This window comes from Hyla sarda, chromosome 3, assembly GCF_029499605.1.
Source record: "Hyla sarda isolate aHylSar1 chromosome 3, aHylSar1.hap1, whole genome shotgun sequence".
Classification (NCBI taxonomy): domain Eukaryota; kingdom Metazoa; phylum Chordata; class Amphibia; order Anura; family Hylidae; genus Hyla; species Hyla sarda.
The window spans coordinates 399284222-399309256 of record NC_079191.1 but is presented as its reverse complement, the minus strand read 5'-3'; the positions used below and the strand labels follow the sequence as shown (position 1 = coordinate 399309256).

General features: G+C 45.4%; 1 protein-coding gene across 4 annotated transcripts in view; it reads right to left on the bottom strand.

Annotated features, from left to right (window-relative positions):
- The window catches only part of FBXO11 (F-box protein 11), a 127537-nt gene that overhangs the window by 16953 nt on the left and 85549 nt on the right, over positions 1 to 25035 (bottom strand). For all 4 annotated transcript variants that reach the window (XM_056568073.1, XM_056568074.1, XM_056568076.1 and 1 more), the window contains exons 8-15: positions 22073 to 22179; positions 20353 to 20464; positions 15356 to 15462; positions 15141 to 15278; positions 8794 to 9011; positions 7068 to 7153; positions 6889 to 6983; positions 4794 to 4916 (exon numbers count right to left, since the gene is read on the bottom strand). In XM_056568073.1, coding sequence (XP_056424048.1) covers positions 4794 to 4916; positions 6889 to 6983; positions 7068 to 7153; positions 8794 to 9011; positions 15141 to 15278; positions 15356 to 15462; positions 20353 to 20464; positions 22073 to 22179 — 986 coding nt within the window. The remainder of the gene's footprint in view (positions 1 to 4793; positions 4917 to 6888; positions 6984 to 7067; positions 7154 to 8793; positions 9012 to 15140; positions 15279 to 15355; positions 15463 to 20352; positions 20465 to 22072; positions 22180 to 25035) is intronic.

The window sequence follows — 25035 nt, the reverse complement described above, 5'->3', positions numbered from 1 at the left end:
GGACTCCTGGGTCAGGGATGTGGTATCCAATGGATACTGGATAGAATTTGTCTCCCTTCCGAGGGATCGCTTTTTTCAGTCCCGGGCCCCCCGGACTCCTTCACCAACGAAGGAATTTCGGGGGGCTCTTCAGTCCCTTCTTTTCCAGGGAGTCATTGTTCCGGTTCCTTCCAGGGAACGATTTCGGGGTTTCTATTCAAATCTTGTTGGGGTTCCCAACAAAGGCGGTTCTGTACGGCCAATCTTTGATCTCAAGCGTCTCAACCAACATCTTCTCATCCGCCATTTCCGAATGAAATCTCTCCGTTCGTTGGTGGCGTCCATGGATCAAGGGGAGTTACTTTCCTTGGTGGACATCAAGGATGCCTACCTCCACGTTCCAATTTTTCCCGGGCATCAGCTGTGCCTCCGCTTTGCGGTTCTGGAAGGTCATTTTCAATATGTAGCTCTCCCCTTCGGTCTGGCCACTGCTCCACAGGTCTTTACCAAGATCCTAGCGCCCATAATAGCCCTATTACGGTCAAGAGGGATCTCAGTGATTCCTTACTTTGACGATCTCATCAAGGCTCCCACCAGAGCCCAGTGTCTGGAGAGTGTGACTCTCACCCTCCAGACTCTCTCGCTTCGGGTGGATGGTCAACCGAGACAAGTCTGTCCTCTCCACCACCCAGTCTCTAGTTTTCTTGGGGTTTCAATTCGACACGGCCTCTGCTCGGATTCACCTTCCGCAGGACAAGCGACTGGCTCTTTTGTCAGGAGTCCGCTCCCTCGGGACACCGGCCCCAGTCTCCATCCGTACTTGCATTGAAGTCCTGGGTCGGATGGTGGCAACCAGGGAGGCCGTACCTTTTGCCCAGTTTCATTACCGTCCTCTTCAACTGGCGATTCTTGCCCGGTGGGACAGGTCTCCTCTGTCTCTCGGCCGCAAGATTGTTCTCTCTCGACCGTCTCGTCAGTCTCTTCTCTGGTGGCTCCGCTCCCCCCAGCTTCTTCAGGGGTGATCGTTCCTTCCCCTCCACTGGCGAGATGCCAGCCTGTCGGGCTGGGGGTGTGTTTTCAGGGACCAGACGGTTCTTCCCAAGAAACTCTTCCTTCCATAAACATCTTGGAACTGAGGGCGATCCATCTTTGTCTGCTTCATTGGGAGTCACTTCTTCAGGGCCACCCTTATCCATGTCCAGTCAGACAACGCCATGGCCGTGGCGTACATCAATCGGCAGGGTGGCACTCGCAGCTCACAGCAGCCATGGCCGAAGTGACAAAGATTCTCCTCTGGGCGGAACACAAGGTTCCGGCCATTTCGTCGATTCACATTCCCGGAGAGCTCAACTGGGAAGCGGATTTTCTCAGCCAGTCCACAGCCGACCCCGGCGAGTGCTCCCTGCATCCAGAGGTGTTCGCACAGATCTGCGACCTCTGGGGCACTCCAGACGTGGACCTCTTTGCGTCTCGACACAACCGGAAGATTCCTCCGTTTGTGTCGAAGTCCCAGGACCCCCTGGCCCTAGCGGTGGATGCCCTGGTGATTCAGTGGTCTGGTTTTGCCCTGCCCTATCTGTTCTCTCCCCTTCCTCTCCTTCCCAGGGTCCTGAGGAAGCTCAAAGCAGAGGGCGTCCTCGCCATTCTCATGGCTCCAGACTGGCCCCAAAGGGCGTGGTATGGCAACGTGGTCAGGCTCCTGGACGACGTTCCGTTCCGTCTTCCACTTCGTCCAGACCTACTGTCACAGGGTCCCCTTTGCCACCCCAATTTACTGTCGCTGCATTTGACGGCATGCAGGTTGAAACCGTGGTTTTAAGGGCCCGCAGTTTCTCTTCTCAAGTAATTCGCACCATGCTCAGGGCTCGCAAGCCCTCCTCGGTGAAAATTTACCACCATACCTGGCGGTCTTACTTTCGTTGGTGCGAAACTCAGACCTTCTCTCCTGTTACCTTTTCTGATCCCCGTCTTCTCTCCTTTTGGCAGTCGGGGTTAGAACAGGGGCTGGCTCTCAGCTCCCTTAAGGGTCAGGTTTCGGCCCTTTCTATTCTTTTTCAGCGGCCTCTAGCTTCCAATTCTCATGTCCGGACCTTCTTTCAAGGTATGGCACATGCTGCCCCTCCTTATCGTTCCTCTTCTCCCCCTTGGGACTTGAACATCGTTCTGGGCGCCCTCCAAGGCACACCTTTTGAACACGTCAGGGAGGTTCCCCTTCGCCTCCTCTCCTGGAAGGTGGCATTTCTTATAGCTATTACTTCCGTTAGTAGAGTATCTGAACTGGCAGCTCTCTCCTGCCGTTCTCCCTTTCTGGTGATTCACCAGGACAAGGTTGTTTTCCGTCCAGATCAGTCCTTTCTACCTATGGTCGTTTCAGCTTTTCATCTCAATGAGGACATTGTCCTTCCGTCCCGCTCCTTCTCACCCCAGGGAATGTTCACTCCACAAACTGGATGTGGTGCGAGCTGTTCGGACCTCTCTCTCTGTCACCTCTTCCTTTCGTCAGTGCGATTCCTTTTTCGTCCTTACGGAATGTCGTCGTAAAGGCAGCCTGCTTCCAAGGCCACCATTTCTCGATGGATCCGATCTGCTATTTCGGAAGCTTACCACTGCAGGGGGAAGATCCCACCCTTCAGGGTTTTGGCTCATTCCACCCATTCTGTTGGGGCATCCTGGGCTCTTCGAAACAAGGCCTCAGCCTCGCAGATCTGTAAAGCGGCCACCTGGTCGTCTTTGCACACTTTCTCGAGGTTCTAAAAGGTTCATATCTTTGCATCGGCTGATGCTAGTCTGGGCCGTAAAGTGCTGCAGGCGGCGGTGGTACAGCAGTCTGCCTGACCGGTTCTCTGCCCACCCAAGGGACGGCTTTGGTACGTCCCATGGTCTGTGTCCCCCAATGGAGCCGATAAATAAAAGGAGATTTTTTATACTTACCGTAAAATCTCTTTCTTGAAGGATCCATTGGGGGACAGCTCCCACCCTTTTTTCTGGTGTTCCTATTGGTTATCTGTCTGAGGGTGTGTTCAGTATTTTTTTTCTTCTGGTTCTCGGACAGTTCGTGGTTTTTCCTTTTTTTTTTTTTCCTTTTCCTGTCGGTCTTCTCCTATTGCTCTGGGACTAAAACTGATTAGCTCAGTGGCCTGGAGGTGGGTATATCCTGCTGAGAGGAGACAACTTCTGTTACCATGGTGTCAAGCCTCCTAGAGACAACAGCATATACCCATGGTCTGTGTCCCCCAATGGATCCTTCGAGAAAGATTTTAAGTATCATTCCCTGAGGAAGCTTGTTGCGAAACAACGTTGTTGGGGTGGCGTAACAGTGGTCCGTGAAAATGAAAAATTAAATTTTTCATTTGCTCAGCCCACTGTTCCAAAGATCTGTCAAATGCCAGTGGGGTGTAAATACTCACTGCACCCTAAATTCTGTGAGGGGTTTAGTTTCCAAAATGGGGTCACATGTGGGGGGGGGGGGGGGGTCCACTGTTCTGGCACCACGGGGGGCTTTGTAAACGCACATGGCCCCCGACTACCATTCCAAACAAATTCACTCTTCAAAAGCTCAATGGCGCTCCTCCTTTTCTGAGCATTGTAGTTCGCCCGCAGGGCACTTGACGTCCACACATGGGGTATTTCCATACTCAGAAGAAATGGGGTTACAAATTTTGGGGGTATTTTCTGCTATTAACCCTTGCAAAAATGTGAAATTTGGGGGGGAAACACATTTTAGTGATTTTTTTTTTTTTTTTTTTTTACATATGCAAAAGTCGTGAAACACCTGTGGGGTATTAAGGCTCACTTAATTCCTTGTTACTTTTCTCAAGGGGTCTAGTTTCCAAAATGGTATGCCATGTGGGTTATTTTTGCTGTTCTGGCACCATAGGGGCTTCCTAAATGCAACATGCCCCCCAAAAACCATTTCAGAAAAACGTACTCTCCAAAATCCCCTTGTCGCTCCTTCGCTTCTGAGCCCGCCGAACACTTTGCATAGACATATGAGGTATGTGCTTACTTGAGAGAAATTGGGCTACAAATACAAGTATACATTTTTTCCTTTTACCCCTTGTAAAAATTCAAAAATTGGGTCTACAAGAACATGCAAGTGTAAAAAATGAAGATTGTGAATTTTCTCCTCTTTGCTGCTATTCCTGTGAAACACCTAAAGGGTTAAAACGCTGACTGAATGTCATTTTGAATACTTTGGGGGGGGGGGGTGCAGTTTTTATAATGGGGTCATTTGTGGGGTATTTCTAATATGAAGACCCTTCAAATCCACTTCACACCTGGACTGGTCCCTGAAAAATAGTGAGTTTGAAAATTTTGTGAAAAATTGGAAAATTGCTGCTGAACTTTGAAGCCCTCTGGTGTCTTCCAAAAGTAAAAACTTGTCAATTTTATGATGCAAACATAAAGAAGACATATTGTATATGTGAATCAAAAATATATATTTTTTTTTTTGGAATATCCATTTTCCTTACAAGCAGAGAGCTTCAAAGTTAGAGAAATGCAAAATTTTCAATTTTTTCATCAAATTTGGGGATTTTTCACCAAGAAAGGATACAAGTTACCACATCAATTTACCACCATGTTAAAGTAGAATATGTCACGAAAAAACAATCTCGGAATCAGAATGATAACTAAAAGCATTCCAGAGTTAATGTTTAAAGTGACAGTGGTCAGATGTTCAAAAACCGCTCTGGTCCTAAGGTGTAAAATGGCCTGGTCCTAAAGGGGTTAACTCAAAGGGCAAAATTTACAACATTTCAACCACATGTGAATTTAGTCACAAATCACAAGTCAAGGATCAGTTTATTTTGTACCTGCTTTCCGCTGTGTATTCGGTTCCTCCGTAGCACTGGAGTACTTCCTGTTGTCACCCAAACGCCAGCCAAGGTGTTGCTATAAACTTCATTTTCCTCAATTACTCCCTGACCTTTTTCGTGCTATTAACAAAAAGCAGAATCACATAAAGCAGGTGCAATGCAGCCAATACTAATATCTGTAACTATGCCTCAGTTTGAGGTTACAGAAGTAGGAAATGTGTCTACAGTATTTGTCAGTCTGCAAGCTTCTGAACAATCTTGTAGAGAAAATGTCCCACATCTATCAATACACCTGATCTTTGTTGGGGGCATTATACACTGCTCAAAAAAGGGAACACTAAGATAACACATCCTAGATCTGAATGAATGAACTAATAGTATGAAATACTTTCGTCTTTACATAGATGTGCTGACAACAAAATCACACAAAAATTATTAATGGAAATCAAATTGATCAACCCATGGAGGTCTGGATATGGAGTCACACTCAAAATCAAAGTGGAAAACCACACTACAGGCTGATCCAACTTTATGTAATGTCCTTAAAACAAGTCAAAATGAGGCTCAGTAGTGTGTGTGGCCTCCACGTGCCCGTATGACCTCCCTACAACGCCTGGGCATGCTCCTGATGAGGTGGCGGATGGTCTCCTCAGGGATGTCCTCCCAGACCTGGACTAAAGCATTCGTCAACTCCTGGACAGTCTGTGGTGCAATGTGGAGTTGGTGGATGGAGAGAGACCTAATGTCCCAGATGTGCGCAATCGGATTCAGGTCTGGGGAACTGGCGGGCCAGTCCATAACATCAATGCCTTCCTCTTGCAGGAACTGCTGACACACTCCAGCCACATGAGGTCTAGCTTTGTCTTGCATTAGGAGGAACCCAGGGCCAACCATACCAGCATTTGGTCTCACAAGGGGTCTGAGGATCTCATCTCGGTACCTAATGGCAGTCAGACTACCTCTGGCAAGCCCATGGAGGGCTGTGCGCCCCCCCCCCAAAGAAATGCCACCCCACACCATTACTGACCCACCGCCAATCCGGTCATGCTGGAGGATGTTGCAGGCAGCAGAATGTTCTCCACGGCGTCTTCAGACTGTCACATCTGTCACGTGCTCAGTGTGAACCTGCTTTCATCTGTGAAGAGCACAGGGCACCAGTGGCGATTTTGCCAATCTTGGTGTTCTCTGGCAAATGCCAAACGTCCTGCACATTGTTGGGCTGTAAGCACACCCCCCCACCTATGGACGTCGGGTCCTCATACCACACACGGAGTCTGTTTGCGACCGTTTGAGTGGACACATGCACATTTGTGGCCTGCTGGAGGTCATTTTGCCAGGCTCTGGCAGTGCTCCTCCTTGCACAAAGGCGGAGGAAGTGGTCCTGCTTCTGGGTTGTTGGCTGCCTCCACGTCCCCTGATGTACTGGTCTGTCTCCTGATGTACTGGCCTGTCTCCTGGTAGTGCCTCCATGCTCTGGACACTACGCTGACAGACACGGCAAACCTTCTTGCCACAGCTCGCATTGATGTTCCATCCTGGATGAGCTGCACTACCTGAGCCACTTGTGTGGGTTGTAAACTCAGTCTCATGCTACTACTAGAGTGAAAGCACCGCCAGCATTCAAAGTGACCAAAATAGCCAGTAAGCATAGGAACTGAGAAGTGGTCTGTGGTCACCACCTGCAGAACCACTCCTTTATTGGGGGTGTTTTTCTAATTGACAATCAATTTCACATGCTGTTGTACAAAAGGAACAGACAACATCAGTGTTGCTTCCTGAGCGGACAGTGTAATTTCACAGAAGTGTGATTGACTTGTTGTTCAAGCGTTCGTTTTTTTTTTTTTGAGCAGTGTACTCCAAAATAAAGGTGAATTTGCTATGCTACGTTACCTTTTGCACCATCTACGTCACAGTAAAAGTAGGTGCAGCATGCTGCTTATACACAATTTAGACTTAGTAATGAAAATGAAATGAGTCAGTATAAGACTTATTTTTCACTGTCACAACACAGCATAAAGTATTTTCCTTTTTTATATGGTTACTGAAAAAGTCTGTGCAAAGGTTTCCCTGATGAAGTTTATAAAACACTCACCACATAAATGCCACCATGTTGACCATCATGGATTTTGTTGTGTCTGACAATAGGGCAGCTGTTTGTGCGGATCTGAATGCCCGCTAAAGCATTGCCTGTAGACAAAAGCAGACAAAATCAACACTGATCATCCCAACATAAAATGCTATACAGATGAATAAGCAAACAACAAAACTTACCGTATATGTCATTTTCTTCTATAAGGCCTCTTCCATCACCAAATATATACACACCACCTTGGTTTCCATTAAAAATTGCATTTCCCCTGTAATAACACAAAACAGTTTACTTTGAGTAGCATAAAATTGTTAAGGGAAAAAGACACACTAAAAGGATAAAATATAAGCAAAGGTGGAATGTTAGAGTGATGAATCACAGACCAGTAAGATATCAGTGTATCTACAACCGAAACAAAAAAAATAAATAAAAAAAAAGATTATTCAAGCCTCTGCGCCAACGGCTGGTAAAAATCTTCCAATAAATTTTGGTGAAGCTTCTTGATCTAACTAGGAGCACATCTTGGCTGTTTATATCTAGAGGGCCAAAGGACTAGCAGTGCATACCTAAAGGGCTTATCCCATGAATCATTTCCCTACAAGAAGTCTTGGAAGGCTGTTCACAGCTGTTCTTGAGTAATATGTAGAGTTTATGGCATAAAAATAGCTTTCATTATATTTTGCTTCGATTTGTCTCCTTCATGCTGTTGCTATAATCTGTGCTGCTGGGGACAGGTCCAGGACAGACTCCATCTCCTTCCCCCTCTGGCAGCTGACAATATGGTTCCTTTTTTCATATATTGCCATGCAGTTGGAGAGGCCCAGGCTTTTTCCTAAAATGCAGGAAAGAAAGCTTTTCCTACTTGTTGTTCTGCAGTGATTAGAGGATCTCTATGCCGCGGCTTTGCAGTGGTGAGAACGTCAGAGCATGTAACTAATTGGATGTGTTATTTTCCATACACTATGAACACCAGGTGGCACCATCTTAAGCATGTAAAATGTCAAACATTGTTCTTTAAAAAAAATATATATATATATTCTATATATATATGCTATATATATTCATATTTATATATATATATATATATATATATATATATATATATATATATATATATATATGCTATATATATTCATATTTCTATATATATATATATATATATATATATATATATATATATATATATATATATGCTATATATATTCATATTTCTATATATATATATATATATATATATATATATATATATATATATATATATATTTAATTTTTTTTTTTTTTTTTCTCGCTCTACACACAGTGAATATAATATGTAAAAGGTTAGGAAACCACTTTAAAAGGATACTCCACCCCTGGACATCTTATCCCCTATCCAAAGGATAAGATGTCTAGGGGCGGAGTACCCCTTTAAGGCTCCATATACACATTACACACCCATGCATGTGCTAAATACAAACAAAGCAAATGTATTCAACCTACAACTCCTAAAACTATGACAGCTACCAGCCTGCTGTGGGTTGTACTTTCACAAAAGCTAAATAGCCACAGATTGGTCACAGCAAAGAGTGCCGGAGGGCCGGTATTTTAAAGCAGGCTTCAACTTTTATTTGCACCATAAAGTGAACATATGCAACGTTTTAGCAAAATGCCTCTCTCTTGAGAAAGGCATTTTGCCGAAACGTTGCATATGTTCACTTTGTGGTGCAAATAAAAGTTGAAGCCTGCTTTTAAAATACCGGCCCTCTGGTGTTCTTTGCTGTGACCACACACATCTTGTGGAATAAAAAAGGGATTGATATGACTGATGTGAGGCAGAGGGAAGTGTATAACCAGAACTACAGATACTGCACTGGTAAGGTATATATATATTTATATCTATATCTATACATCTAACATGGATATACTTACCGTATGGTTGGGTCACTATTTGAGGTAATCCAAACACCAGCAAAATTGTTTGCATAGATTTTATTCTCCAGGAACTGCCCCCTCCCTTTTTCGTGAACATAAATTCCTCCTGTCTGGCCGTGGTGTATTTCACATCTGACTACTGTGGGATTGGCATAGGCTTTCACCTCAAAGCCAGCTATTCGATTTCTATGTATATTGCAGCTTTCAAAGTATCCCTGTAATGATAATGTTATTATTCAACATGCGGACCTCAGAAGTTCACTCACCTGACTTTCACTCCAAAAATGGTTTAGATAAGGCATGTACACATGTCAACTTAGTAAAGGAATCTGAATTGGAATGGTGTTAAATCTTAAATGATGAAGACTTGAATAAAATAATGTTCATGGAAATGCTATTCTGCAAGCTGGTGGAAAAATGCCAATATAACCCTAAAGGCTTCAGAAGAATACAGACACCATTAATACTACTAACTATGTGAATGGCATGGTTGGAGGAGCTCTATTACCCATTAAGAATAACAGCTGTACTTAAAAGGAGATGTCCGGTGCTCACTTTTCTTATTTTATCCGTTCCGGGCTGAAAAATAAAAGAAAAATTTTCTCTTACCTGTCTAGGCTCCCCCGATGCTTCAGTACAGGTGTTCGGTCCCCGGGCTGTATTCTTCTTACTTCCTGTTAGCTCGGCACGTCACACGGAGCTTCAACCTATCACCGGCCGCAGCGATGTCCCGCCTCGGCCAGTGATAGGCTGAAGCTCCGTGTGACGTACCGGAGCATCGGGGGAGCGTAGGCAGGCAAGAGAAAGCTTATTTTCTTTTTTTTTGCAGCCCGGAACGGATACAATAAGAAAAGTGAGCACCGGACATGTCCTTTAAAAGGGGTACTCCAGAAGAAAAGAAAAGTTCCAGAAAGTTATACAACAAGTTGTAACAGGAGATTTAAATGGGCACTGTCAAATACAAAAACTTTTGATATGTTGTAAAGCATGCAAACCCAATAGGTTTTGCAATTGCTTTCATTAGAAAATTTTCAGCATTTCATACTGAAAGCCAGTCAAACAACTGACACCCCCCCCTGCTTGGACACATACTAGTCCTGCTGTGTCCATGTGTCATCACCTATGTCATGGACACACCTCCTTGATTGACAGCTGTGAGTGCAGGGCTCATAGTTGGAGGAAATATCCTCCCACTGTCAGCTTGTGTTCCGCTACTGTCAGTGAGGACAAGCTGGGAGTTGTAGTTTTGCTAATGCTAGTGGAGATGTGAGCAGACAGCATACTGAGGGAGGGGGCGGAGACCTGCACAGGGAGGCCATGCCCCCTCCCTTTGGGAGGAATTCAGACTAAATTAAAAGTGTAATAAAAAAAAATAAAAAGGTGCTAGACACAAAAATTAGATGTACATGGTCAGGATTAGGTACTGAGTGATATATAAAAACAAAAAGGAGATTTTTTATGCTTACCGTAAAATCTCTTTCACGAATGATCCATTGGGGGACACAGACCATGGGTGTATGCTGCTGTCACTAGGAGGCTCGACACTATGGCAACAAGAGAAGTCGGCTCCTCCCAGCAGGGTATACCCGCCCTCAGGCACCTGAGGTTATCAGTTTTAGTCCCAGAGCAATAAGAGAGGACCGACAGGTCAAGAGAAAACCACAAACTGAGCAATCAGAAGAGAAGGCAACTGAACACACCTTCAGACAGATAACTGAAATAGGAACACCAGAAAAAAAAGGGGTGGGAGCTGTCTGCCCCAATGGATCCTTCGAGAAAGATTTTACGGTAAGCATAAAAATCTTCTTTTCTCTATCGGCTCCATTGGGGGACACAGACCATGGGACGTACCAAAGCCGTTCCTTGGGTGGGTAAGGAATCAGACAGGTGGACAGTTGGACCACCGCCGTCTGCAAAATCTTACAGCCCAGCGTAGCATCAACTGATGCGAAGGCATGAATCTGGTAGCACCTTGATAAAGTGTACAAAGACGACCACGCAGACACCTTACAGAACTGCAAGGCCGAAGCCACGTACCGGAGGGCCCAGGATGCCCCGAAAAACGGGTGGAATTAGCCAAACCCCTCAAGGGTGTGATCTTCCCTTTGTAGCGGTAAGCTCCCAAAAAGAGCAGACCGGATCTACCGAAAAATGGTGGTCGTAGAAGCAGGTTGTCCTATACAACGACCTTCCGGAAAAACAAAAAAGGGGGTCACACTAGCGAAAGGAAAGAGTGACAGAGAAGTCCGAACAGCCCTCACCCCAACCAGGTTGTGGAACAAATGCTTCCAGGGATGAAAAGGGGCCGGACAAGAGGACGGTATGACGATGTTCTCATTGAGATGAAAAAGTCAAAAATCATCTCATAAGGACGGACCTGGACGGAAAACAACTTGTCCTGGTATACCACCAGGAAGGGAGAAGGGCAGGAGAGAGCTACCAGCTCTGACACCCTCCTGACAGAGGTAAGAGCAATAAGGAACGCCACCTTCCGGGGAAGGAGGCGAAGAGAAATGTCCCTGAGAGGGTCAAAAGGGGCGTCTGCAGAGCACCTAAGACCAAGTGTAAGTCCCAAGGGAAAAAAAGGGGACTGATAAGGAGGGGCAGCTTGTGCCACTCCCTGAACTAGGTTCGGACATGATAATTGAACGCCAAAGAACGTTGAAAAAGAATGGAAACGGCCGAACCTTTGACCCCTAAGGGTGCTGAAAGCCAACCACGACCGGAGAAAAAGTTTCACACCAACAGAAATAAGACCACAAGGTATGGTGGTAAATCTTTGCAGAGGAAGGCTTGTGAGCCCTCAGCATGGTTTGAGTTTCTTGGGAAGAGAAACCGCGGGTCCTCAGAACCGCTGTCTCAAACGCCACGCCGTCAAAAGCAGACACCGTAAATAGGGGTGGCACAGGAAACCTGATATAGGAGGTCAGGATGATAGGGAAGGTGCAGAGGTAAGTAGTACAGGAGCCTGACCACGACGATGTACCACGCCCGCCGGGGCCAGTCGGGGCCACGAGAATGGCGGAAACGCCCTCTGCTGTGAGTTTCCTCAGGACCCCGAAAAGAGAGGAAGGGGAGGAAACAGATAAGGTAGGGCAAAGCCCGCCCAAGAAAGAGGAACGCTTGGTTGTGGCGGGACGTGCAGAGGTCCACGCCTGGAGCGCCCCAGAGGTTGCAGATCACTGCAAACACCTCCGGATGTAGGGACCACTCACCTTGGACGAATGAGAGAGACCACCTCCCAGAATCACCCGGAATGAAAAGCGCTGAGATGGCCGGAAACCCAAGTTCTGCCCAGAAGGGAATTTCCCAAGAAGCAAGCAAAGAAAGGATTGTCCTAGGCCCCAACATGCTGAAGGGGAAAAGGGCTTCTCGAGGGACCAAGGCCCCAGACCGGCCGGTCCTTGAAAACACCTCCCCAGCCCGACAGATTGGCAGGGAGGGGCAGGACGGAGCGCCCCCGAAAAACCAGGGGGGAAACGAAGCCACCATAGAAGGGACAGAAAAGACTGTCGAGTGACAATGGAGACCTGTCTCACCGGAAGAGAATTGAAGAGGTCGGTGATGAAACCGGGCAAATGGCACGGCCTCCACGGCCGCCGTTAACCGACCGGGACATCCATGCAAAAGCGAATGGAAACTGGAGCAGGGTGCTGAAGTCATCGGACTCTTGATAAGAGAGTCAGCAGATTTGTCGGTGGAGTTGAAAGCTGGCAGAGGCCGCGTCGAACTGGAGCCCCAGGAAGCGGTTGGACTTGTCCCAATTGACCATCCAACCGAAGAGAGACAAGGTCTGGAGGTTGAGACTAAGACTCTGCAGGATCTGGGCTCTGGCTGGAGCTCTGATCAGAAGGTCGTCCAAGTAAGGAATCATGGAAACAACTGTTGTCCATAAAAGGGGATATCACAGGTGCCAGGACTTTGTTAAAGTTCCGCGGAGAAGTGGTCAGACCGAAATGGAGAGCCACAATAGAAAATGACCGTCCGGAACAGCAAAGCGGAGGTACCGCTGATGACCGGAACAATGAGATGTGGAGGCAGGCAGCCTTGATGTCCACCGAGGAACGAAAATTCCCCATGAACCAGGGACGCCAGAACCGAACAGAGAGACTCCATTCGGGATGGGAAGCAGAAGATGCTGGCTGAGATACTCGAGAACCAAGTTTGGGCGAACAGGAACGCCTTACTTGGGGACCACAAAGAGGTTGGAATAAACCTCGAAAACGTCCCCTGAAGGAACCGGGACAATGAATGTGCGTGGTCCAGGCATCCCGGAAGAGTAAGAGGCGACCAACCACCCGAGAAAGGTCGGCGGGTGGGGGCGACCCATCAGATCGAGGAAGGCCTACGGGTGCTTGATGGAGCCGCAAAACGGCCTGAATGGATAGCCGACCTCCGGGAGGGACAGGTCCGGAAGGAGGGAGCCCTCTTCCCGTGAAAGCGCCCTGCCGGACCCTTTGTTGGTACCCTGTGGTGCACCAAAGGTCCGCAGAACCCTAAGGATTACTTACGACGGAAAGCGGCTCTGTGAGCCATATCCAGAGGTAATAAAGAAGTCTTTTCCGCCCGACGCCTCACTTCAAGAAGGCGGCGTCCACATTCCAGGCTCTAAGCCACATGGAGGGACAGTGGGTACCAGGTAGCTTGTGGCAAAGGCAGCACAGTGGCTGCGCATGGAAGCAGAACACACAAAATCTCCAGCTGCGGAGCATCGGGAGCTAGATTAAATATATCCTCCAGAGGGATCTTGAAGACTACCCTGGCGGATGGGAGGCCATACTGAAATGGCCCTTGACCCCCAGGCCGAAGCAAAATCAGGAAGATCCTGCGGTCTCAAAGGCAAAGTTTGCCAAAGTCTCCACCTTCATGTCGGCTGGATCCTTGAAGGCAGCCGCATCAGCCAAAGGCCCGGTAGGCGCCTTAGAGAGGCGGGAGACCGGCAGATCCACAGTTGGAGAGGAGGTCCACCGAGCAATGAGGTCCTTGGTGAAGGGATACCGCACTTGAACCTTCTATGTTTCCTGAAAGTTCTTGTCAGGGTGCCTCCAGGCGCATACCAGCATAAAATTCAGTGTGAGAGCTGAAGGTCTTGGGTGCCGGTTGGGCACAAAGAAAAGGAGACTTCTGGAGCCACGTCTGAAGTTCCTCGGTCCTTTAGATGGAAGGTGTCTCTTATGGCCGAAACCACTGAGTACACCACATCAGGCATCCGTGTGTTCCTTTAAGTCAGAGGCCGAATCAGAAACCTCATCCGCAAGTTCTCCAGGTGAATGGGAACGAGGTGAGGCAGCCCTGGAAGAGGTTGGGCACGATGAGAGGAAACTTCTGGACCACGTCCGAAGTTCCTGGGTCCTTAGCTGGAAGGTGTCTCTTATGGCCGAAACCAATGAGTACACCACATCAGGCATATCCGTGTGGTCCTCTGAGTCGGAGGCCGAATCAGAGACCTCCTCCACAAGTTCTCCGGGTGAATGGGAACAAGGTGAGGCAGCCCTGGAGGTTAGGCACGATTAAAGGAAACTTCTGGAGCCACATCCGAAGTTCCTGGGTCCTCTAGATGGAAGGTGTCTCTTGTGGCCGAGACCAAGGAGTGCACCATGTCCGACATATCCGTGTGGTCCCCTGAATCAGAGGCCGAATCGGAAACTTCATGCACAAGTTCTCCAGGTGAATGGGAACGTGTGAGGTGGCCCTGGAAGAGGGGGAGACTGACCATGTACGTGGGTCTGGAGAGCCAGAGCGGAGACCATGGGAGCGTCCTCTAGGGGAGCGACGCTTGCTACAGGGCGGAGTAACGGAGCGATGCCTGTGAGGGGAGCGCCCGTGCCTGCCAGAAGACTCTGATGAGTCAGATGAAAAACACCCCCATGACGCTGCGAGAGCATCAGTATAGGGGGAGAGTGGGACCCTCCGGAGGGCCAGGAGGGCCTCTCCAAAATGTATTCATTTTTTTTTTAGTCCCCATAGGAGACAATTTAGGATTGCCAGCAATCAATTGTTCAATGCTGTGCTTTTGTACAACATTGATCAGTGTTATCTGTGCTCTATTGCTCTAGCCTGCCAAAGGATTATGAAGAAAATGCTTTTCTTCAATGCTTACAAACTGGGTTGTAAAATAACAGATTATGCTCATCCATAAAAAGGGTGTACAGACAGATGAGGATTGTCTACATGCAACAAGTTGATCCCACAATAATAAAGTCATAAAGAGTTTAAGGTGAAGCTGCTAGGAGGGATGTTTGTGGAGCAGTAGGTAATATCCATTATGTAGAATAATAGAGGCATGCTATCATATACCAATACAGCAATAACCTATAATAGCATGCATTAAAAAAGACACTTACCATGCCATGGTCAAACGTGAAGACACCAACATCCCTGCCATGATGGATATGATTTCGCCTAATGATTGGGTTGCCGTGATTTTTAACCCATATACCAGCCAGAGCGTTATTGGAGATCTCATTGTCTTCATAAATTCCCTTTAAACAAAAAAACGAATCAAAACAAGTTGACAAAACAAAAAGTAGTAAGGGGAGGTTCAATAAACAGTGGTTACTTCCGCATGGTCCGTAATGTACAGGCCGACATTTTCGCAGTCACTGATGTTGCAGTGTTTGATGGTAGGACAAGCCCCCTGGCCACTTACACATACTGCTGAGCCCACTGCAACAGAAGGAAATAAAACAAAATCATTACAATTAACAACAAGACAGTGATGTTGTTTCACAGCATCTGTAGCCTAATGGGGCCATCCATGATTTCAACCCTTTCAGGACCGAACGTTTTTCAGTTTTTGCATTTTTTTGTTTTTTCTTCCTTACCTTTTAACAATCACAACCCTTTAAATTGTGCACCTACAGACTCATATGAGGGCTTGTTTTTTGCACCACCAATTGTACTTTGTAATCAGTAATTTTACCAAAAAATATACGGCAAAGCAAAAAAACAAAAAAATTATATATATTTATATTTGTGGGACAAAACACCATTTTGTAATTTTTTGGGGGCTTTCGTTTCTACGCAGTACATTTTTCGGTAGAAATGACATCTTTATTCTGTAGGTTCATATGATTAAGATGATATCCTACTTATGTAGGCTTGATTTTGTTTTACTTCTGGTAAAAATCATAACTACATGCACGAAAATGAATACGTTTAAAAATTTCATCTTCTGAGCCCTTTAAAATTTTTATATATTTCCGTATACGGGATGTATGAGAGCTAATTTTTTGCGCCATGATCTAAAGATTTTATCGGTACCATTTTTGTTTTGATCGGACTCTTTGATCGCCTTTTATTCATTTTTTTATGGTATAAAAAGTAGCATAGCATTTTATGGCAAATCATTGCATTGATCAGTGTTTTCAGGGCTCGATTGCTCCAGCCTGGATCTCAGGCATGGAGCAATCGCCGAATGCCGAGGAGGAAGGTAGGGGACCCTCCTCGTGTGTCCTCAGCTGATCGGGACACTGTGGTGTGGAAGCATTTTTTTTACATTTTGGACGTGGCAATCAACTTAGATTGCCGTGTCTAAGCTGTTAATACCGGATATCACCGCGATCGGTGAAGTGTGGTATTAGCCACAGGTCCCGGCCGTTGCTAGGTGCCAGGACCGATATGATCCCATATGACCCCTTTGACCTTAACAGGTTAAGGTTTTCAGCACAGATTCTGTGCCAAACTCCTCATCTAAACTGCATCCAATGCATGTGAACTGGATTTTTCTACCGCTACCTAACCCCTTAAGGAAAAAGCCCATTTTGGTAGATTGTGTTCCACTTTAGTCCCTTGGACAAGTATTTTTATTTTTTTTAATTTCCACACCCCTGCACCGAACCGGTGCTCACGTCATGCACGGCAGGTCCAGGCTGCTATCAGCAGCCAGGTACCTGCCGGTAATGGTAGACATCAGCGATCGCACTGATGTCCGCCTTTAACCCCACCCCTCAGAAGCCGTGATCAACACAGATCATGGCATTTGCCGTAATGTGGTACTTAAAATGGATGAGCAGATCGCCCGCAGCACTACCACAGGGATCTGATCATCCAGCATGGCAGACGGAGGCCCCCTCACCTGCCTCCAGCCATCTCCAGGGCTCTTCTGCTCTTGTCTGAGATCGAGCAGACCAGAGCAGAAGATCGCCGATAAGACTGATCAGTGCTATTCTCTATGCATAGCACTGAACAGTATTAGCAATCAAATGATATGGCAATAAAAAGTGTAAAAAATTAAAAATAAAATAAAAGAACTCCCCCAATAAAAATGTAAACCGTCCCTTTTCCCCCCATTTTACCCTCAAAAAGCATTAAAAAAAACTTTAACATATTTGGTATCGCTGCGTGCATAAATGTCCGATCTATCAGAATATAATGTTCATTATCCTGTACGGTGAACGGTGTAAACGTTACAAATTAATAAAAATTATTAAAGAACTAAAAGCTACAGATCACGGCGCAAAGAATGAGCCCTCATAACGCCCCATATATAAGGAAAAATTTTAAAGTTATAAGTGGTCAAAATAGGGCAATTTTAAACATACTAATTTTGTTAAGAATAAAGAAAACTTCATTTTTACCGTTAAGTGTACAGCGTGAAAACAAAATCTTCCAAAATTTGCTAAATTGCTGTTTTCAATTTCCCCACATAATTTTTTGGGGTTGCGCCATACATTTTATGGTAAAATTTGTGATGTCATTACAAAGTAAAAGTGGTGACGCAAAAAAAAATTTAAAAAAACCCTCATATGGGTCTGTGGCTGAAAATATAAAAGTTATGATTTTTAGAAGGTAAAGAGAAAAAAAAAAGGAAAATGCAAAAAGAAGATTGGCCTGGTCCTTAAGGGGTTAAAAGCCATAACTTATTTTTCCATCCACAGACTCTTAAGAAGGCTTGTTTTTTGCATGACTAAATGTACTTTGTAATGACACCTGTCATTTTACCATAAAAAAGTCATATCCCAAAAAAATAAGGCAATTGAAACAGAAAGAATAATGCTGCACTCACCCACACCAGGAGCTTTTTCTTTTTTCATTGTTGTATTTAGAAGGTTAAAACAATCCAGAGTAGAAACTGAATAGCAGGGAGCGAGAGACCTGCTATCAGATCCCCCAAAAAATAGCTGGGGGTGGCTTGGTTGTTTTTCGGTGCACTTTATGGTAAAACTGACATGTTCTTTAGGTCAATAAAATTTTCATGACACCCATGGTTACATGCAAGTAACTTTCAACAAAACTAGCAACTAGCATGTTTAAATCGCCCTATTCTGACCTTTATAACTTTTTTGTATAGGGGGTAGTATGTGATTTTTTGATCACTTTATTTTAATATTTTTTTCTGGGTGTCATGTGACCAAAAATCAGCAATTTTGAAGTTGTTTTTTTATGTTTATGCCGTTCACCGTATGGAATCATAAACAAAATTGTAATAGTTTAGACATTTTTGCAAGCAGCGATACCGCTTATGTTAAAAAAAAAAAAATTGTAAAATGGGTAAATTTTTTATTCACTGATTTAATTACATTTTTTAAGTCCCCATGAGGAACTATTTATAGCAATCACTTGATTGCTAATACTGTTCATAGCACTGATCAGGGTTACCTGCAATCTATTTTTATGGATTGCCAGATTACCGTAGCCACTGTGGAAAAGGAGAATGGAGCTCCTGCAGCCATCCTGATTCATAGGACCCCCACAATTGCACCGCGGTTGGTATGATGAGTCTCTGTACGCCCTCCTAATACTTCAGATGCTGTGTTCAGTATTGACCACAGCAACTGAAGAGTTAAAGGGGTATCCCAGTAATTTTTTTTTTATTTGACTATGCTACAGGGCTTGTAAAGTTAGTGTAGTTCATAATATATAGTGTCTGTACCTGTGTGTGATGGTTTTCTCACAATTCTTATGTGATTTTCACCCCAAAATTTATTTTTAAAGGGGTACTCTGGTGGAAAACTTTTTTTTTCAATCAACTGGTGCCAGAAAGTAACAGATTTGTAAATTACTTCTATTAAAAAAATCTTAATCCTTCCAGTACTTATTAGCTGCTGAATACTACAGAGGAAATTATTTTCTTTTTGGAACACAGAGGTCAGTGCTGACATCATGACCACAGTGCACTCTGCTGACACCTCTGTCCACTTTAAGAACTGTCCAGAGAAGGAGAAAATTCCCATAGAAAACATATGCTGGTATGGACAGTTCCTAAAATGAACAGAGATGTCAGCAGAAAGCATTGTGTTCCAAAAATAAAATTTCCTCTGTAGTAGTATTTAGCAGCTAATAAGTACTGGAAGGATTAAGATTTTTTTTAATAGAAGTAATTTACAAATCTGTTAAACTTTCTGGCACCAGTTTATAAAAAAATAAATAAATAAATAAATAAATAAATAAAAAGTTTTCCCCCGGAGTACCCCTTTAAAAATAAATATTGGGGTGAAAATCACGAAAAAATTGTGAGAAGACTGTCCCACACAGGTACAGACACTATGTTAAGAACTACACTAACTTTACAGCCCCTGTAGCATAGTCAAATAAAAAAAAAAAAAAAAAATAATAATAATAATAATAATAATAATAATAATAATAATAATAGTTGGAATACCCCTTTCTTATAGAAGTAATTTACAAACCTGTTTAACTTTCTGGCACCAGTTGATTTAAAAAAAAAAAAAAAAAACCTTTTCCACCGGAGCACCCCTTTAACAGCATACAAAATTACTGTTTATTTTTTCCCAGGTTGCAATGCGGCCGAGACCTGACTCACTAGTCATCTGATGACAGGGAGTCTGTCTGCTTCAATGGGTGGAGCGATCGCTTGGTGGGAGAGAGATCAATCTGCAACTAATGCAACAGCTGTAGGCACCCAGATTGAAAACCACAGGTCTTTTGAATGGATGCAGCTCATGTATGTTTCAATGAGTGTGGTGGCTGATGTGTGGGGGGGAGGAAAATGGAAATATGGGATTCGTAGTCAAAAAAAGAAAACCCAAATAGGAAATGCCAGTTCATAAAAAGCTAGCCACAGTATTATGGTAATCTCACAACATAGCTATTTAGCCCCAAGACAAGCACAGATCCTTCCTAAGCATGTCCATTACTCTCTGCCAGGTACTTACTAAAATCACCTCATGGTGGCAGGCATCAGCGTGATTGTTGATGTCTGCCATTAACTGCGGGTCCCCGGCTGCTGATAGCCGGGGACCCGACTCAAGATGTACTTGTATGCTACAGTGTGCCAAGCACCTGTCAGCCAGAATGTAGAAGTACGCCCTACATCCTCTAGGGGGTTAAATTCACTCCCAAAAAAAAAAAAAACACACATACACACACACACTACATGATTTTGTTCACTTCGGGAGCAAAAAAAATCTACTGGAAGAGGTATCATTCTACTTATGGCAGATTCCATATAGATATGCCAGGAGGTTAACAGCACATGAAACTGCACAGCCAAAGCAGAAGTGAAGGCATTTGATTATTGCAATGGATCCTCTGGTAGATGCATGTCAAAGACAAAAACTGTAATCCTACAGTAGTGGGAATTAAGTGACATACCTGTGCAAGTGCTGCGAATGATACAGTGATCGATGACCGGACTGCAATTCACTGTGATCTCTAAACAATGATGTGCATTATGGTGCTGGGCAGATTTGTCATCAGGATTAAACTGTGTGGGGACAATAACAATAAAATACAATTAATAAATAATTCTACAAATCAGACACATTTTATGATGCTACTTATTTTTCGCCATACTGTTTAAATATACAGATAAAACAATTCAGTACAATAGTATGTAACTGATACACATAGGGACGAACTTCTCACTTTACCGCTATGTTACAAACCAAATACAGTGGTGCCTCAAGTTACAATATTAATCGGTTCCGGGATGACCATTGTATGTTGAGACCATAACTCTATGGAAACCTGGTAATTGGTTCTGAAGCCCCAAAATGTCATCCAAAAATTAGAGAAAGTGAGGATTACAGAAAAATAAGAAGATAACTAATCTAGATAAAAGCAAAGTTCTTACATATAAAAGTAAGAAAGATATGCTGGGAGCTGTAAATCAATGTTTGTTTCAGTGTTTCCCAACCAGGGTGCCTCCAGCTGTTGCAAAACTACAACTCCCAGCATGCCCGGACAGCCTGTGGCTGTCCGGGCATGCTGGGAGTTGTAGTTTTGCAACAGCTGGAGGCCCCCTCGTTGGGAAACACTGGTCTATGTAGAGGACAGGAGCTTCTTCAGGGTCCTGTACAGTACACTCAGTGTCCTAAAAGTTAAATGGTGTCCAAAGGAGCAGCTAACCATGGCATAGGTTAAAAGTAGTACAGAACATGTAGTACCTCCCTGTATTGTAGGGGGCGCTACCAGAAAGCCAGTCAGTGCATGCACTTCAGGTGTTTTACTAGTGAATGCCCATTCTGATTGGTCGGTTCTACCAGCCATTGACACGTTTCACAGACTCCATAGCATTGTATGTTGAGTCTGGTTTCAAGTTACAATGGTCCAGAAAAGACCATTGTATGTTGAATCTATTGTATGTTGAGGCCATTGTAAGTTGAGAGATCACTGTAAATTTGAAATGCAACTTGTCTGAACACACCTATTAGGGCTGATCAGATTATCATCACATGATCTCATGTGTATGGCCAGCTATAAATGCAATACAGTCAATTTCACAAGTTAAGATTTTAATGACATTCTCAATTTAGCTTGCAACATAGTACAGTGCTTTTCCCATGCTAAACTAGTACGCAAAACAGCAACCACTTGTAACCACTGCAACCATGATTGTCTCTCAGAGGACCAAATCTGAATCCTTGTACCTGACCGACAAGACCTGTCCCAAAGGAGTCAAAGCTTTAGGGAATGTACATTAGATAATATGGTTCTGTACACCAACTTGCTGTACACTAAGAAGCAGCTGAACAAGCTTTTACTGTCTTTATCCTATTCAAGCAAAGGCCAAGTTATTTTACTAATGTAACAAATACAACATGTTCTGTAATAGGATTGCAAATCATTTTCCTATGTGATATCCCCATCTGCTCCATATGTTGTCCTCTTATCTGCATCTGCCATTAAAATGATATCACTTCCTATCTCGGTGATCTCGGAGGATATAAGTTTAAACTAGGAATGTAATAGAAGCAGGGAGAAAAGATGATGTGTATAGAGCTAGAGGCAGATATAATGGAATACGGCTCCATAGACTTCTGTTTAGTAAAGGTCTGCCACAAAACAAAACCAATAAATAAATAAATCATACCCTGATTGTCATATACCCAACATAAGCATCTTCTGAACCTTCCATGAAAACAAATGTAGAGTCTCTAGTGTTTTCAATGATCACTTTGTCAGCAACTTTTCCTGGTGCTGTTAATAACATAAAAACAAAATATTTGTATAAATTCTGTACTTATATCAAAACATACTAGGCTGGTTCCAATTGTGTTTTTGTTTCTGTAACAATACATTTATTTTGCTGTATGCAAAAGCGAAGTAAGGCTGCTTTCACACTATGAAATAGTTCCGTTTAGGAACTTCCGTCACCAGTTCCGTCACTATATCGGCGAAACCCGGCCGTTACAAAACGCCTGACGGCCGTGACTAAATCGCAACGGCCGGGTTTCGCCGATATAGTGACGGAACTGGTGATGGAAGTTCCTAAACGGAACTATTTCATAGTGTGAAAGAGGCCTAAACTACGCTATTGTGTACGCAAAAAGAAGATTTTTTATTTACTTACCGTAAAATCTCTCTCTCGGAGGATCCATTGGGGGACACAGACCGTGACACAGACCGTGGGTGTATGCGGCTGTCTCTAGGAGGTGTGACACTATGGTAACAAAAAAAAGTCAGCTCCTCCCAGCAGGATATACCCGCCTCCAGGCCCTGAGCTAATCAGTTTTAGTTCCAGAGTAATAGGAGAGGACCGACAGGTCAAAGAAGACCCAAACTGTCCGAGAACCAGAAGTAAAAATACAACTGAACACACCCTCGGACAGAGAACCGAAGAAAACCTCAAAAAAGGGTGGGAGCTGTGTCCCCCAAGGGATCCTCCGAGAAAGATTTTACGGTAAGTAAATAAAAAATCTCCTTTTCTTTATCGGCTCCATTGGGGGACACAGACCGTGGGACGTACCAAAGCCTTCCCTTGGGTGGGCAGATAAGCAGTCAGGTAGACGGCCGTTCCACTGCAGCCTGCAACACTTTATGGCCCAGACTAGCATCAGCGAAGGTATGAACGCGGTGGAACCTCGAGAAAGTGTGCAAAGACGACCAGGTAGCCACCTTGCAAATCTGCGAGGCCGAGGCTCTGTTCTGGAGAGCCCAGGATGCCCCAACAGAACGGGTAGAATGAGCCACAACCCTGAAGGGAGGAATCTTCCCTTTATAGCGATAGGCTTCCGAAATGGCAGACCGAATCCACCGAGAAATGGTGGCCTTGGAAGCAGGTTGTCCCTTACGACGACCTTCCGTAAGGACGAAAAAGGAATCACACTGACGAAACGAAGTAGTAATAGAGAGATAGGACCTAACAGCCCAAACCACATCCAGCTTGTGGAGTAAACGCTCCTTAGAATTCGAAGGAGCGGGACAAAAAGACGAGAGGACAATGTCATCATTGAGATGAAAAGCCGAAACCACCTTAGGCAAAAAGGAAGGATCTGGCCGAAAAACAACCTTGCCCTGGTGGACCACCAGAAACGGAGAACGGCAGGAGAGAGCTGCCAATTCAGACACCCTCCGGATGGTGGTGATAGCAACAAGAAACACCACCTTCCAAGAAAGGAGGCGCAGAGACACCTCTCTAAGGGGCTCAAAGGGTGCACCCTGGAGAGCACTCAGAACCAGATTCAAGTCCCAAGGGGGAGAGGGTGACCGGTAAGGAGGGACAACATGCGCCACTCCTTGAAGGAAGGTCCGGACATGAGAATTAGAAGCCAGAGGACGCTGGAAAAGAATAGAAAGGGCCGAAACCTGACCCTTAAGGGAACTGAGAGACAACCCCAGTTCCAAACCCGACTGTAAAAAGGAGAGAAGACGGTGAACCGAGAAAGTCACAGGAGACAGGACCTGAGCTTCACACCAGCGAAAATAAGACCGCCAAGTACAATGGTAAATTGCCGAGGAGGGCTTACGAGCCCTGAGCATGGTGTGAATGACTTGGGAAGAGAACTCGCGGGCCCTCAAAACCGCGGTCTCAACCGACACGCCGTCAAATGCAGTGACTGTAAATTGGGGTGGCAAAGAGGACCCTGTGAGAGCAGTTCCGGACAAAGCGGAAGGCGCAGCGGAGCGTCGTCCTGGAGCCTGACTACGTCTGTGTACCACGTCCACGGCTAGAGCTTGAGGGTCCCGGGACTAGGACACAAAAGGAAGAATCTTCCGATTGTGCCGAGACGCGAAGAGGTCCACGTCTGGAATGCCCCAGAGGTCGCAGACCTGCTCGAAGACCTCTGGATGTAGGGACCACTCGTCGGGGTCGGATGAGGACCGGCTGAGGAAGTCTGCTTCCCAATTGAGCACCCCCGGAAAGTGAATCGCCGAAATGGCCGGAACCTTGCTTTCCACCCAGATGAGAATCTTTGTCACCTCGGCCATGGCTGCCGAGCGCCGCCTTGGCGATTTATGTACGCCACGGTCGTGGCAATGTCCAACTGGACGCGGACAGGACGGGACCGAAGCCGGGACTCCCAATGAAAAAGACAAAGAAGAATCGTCCGTAGTTCCAATAGGTTTATCGGAAGAAGGGCTTCTCGGGGAGACCAGAGTCCCTGAACCATCCTATCCCTGAACACACCGCCCCAGCCCGACAGACTGGCAACCGTTGTAACTACCTGCCAGTGAAGGGGAAGACATGACCGCCCCTAAAAGAAAAAGGGGGAGTGGAGCCACCAGAGCAGAGACTGACGGATCCTGCAAGGGAGAACAATCTTGCGATCGAGGGACAGAGGAGATCTGTCCCATCGAGAGAGAATCGCCAGCTGAAGAAGGCGGTAATGAAACTGGGCAAAGGGTACGGCCTCCATGGCCGCCACCATCTGACCCAGGACTTCCATACAAGTGCGGATGGAAACTGGGACCTGTGCCCGAAGGGAGCGGACTCCTGACATAAAAGAGTCGGACGTTTGTCCGGCGGAAGGCAAATTTGGGCAGAGGCCGTGTTGAAGTGAAGATCAGAGACTGGGTGGGAGAGAGGACTGACTTGTCCCGGTTGACCATCCA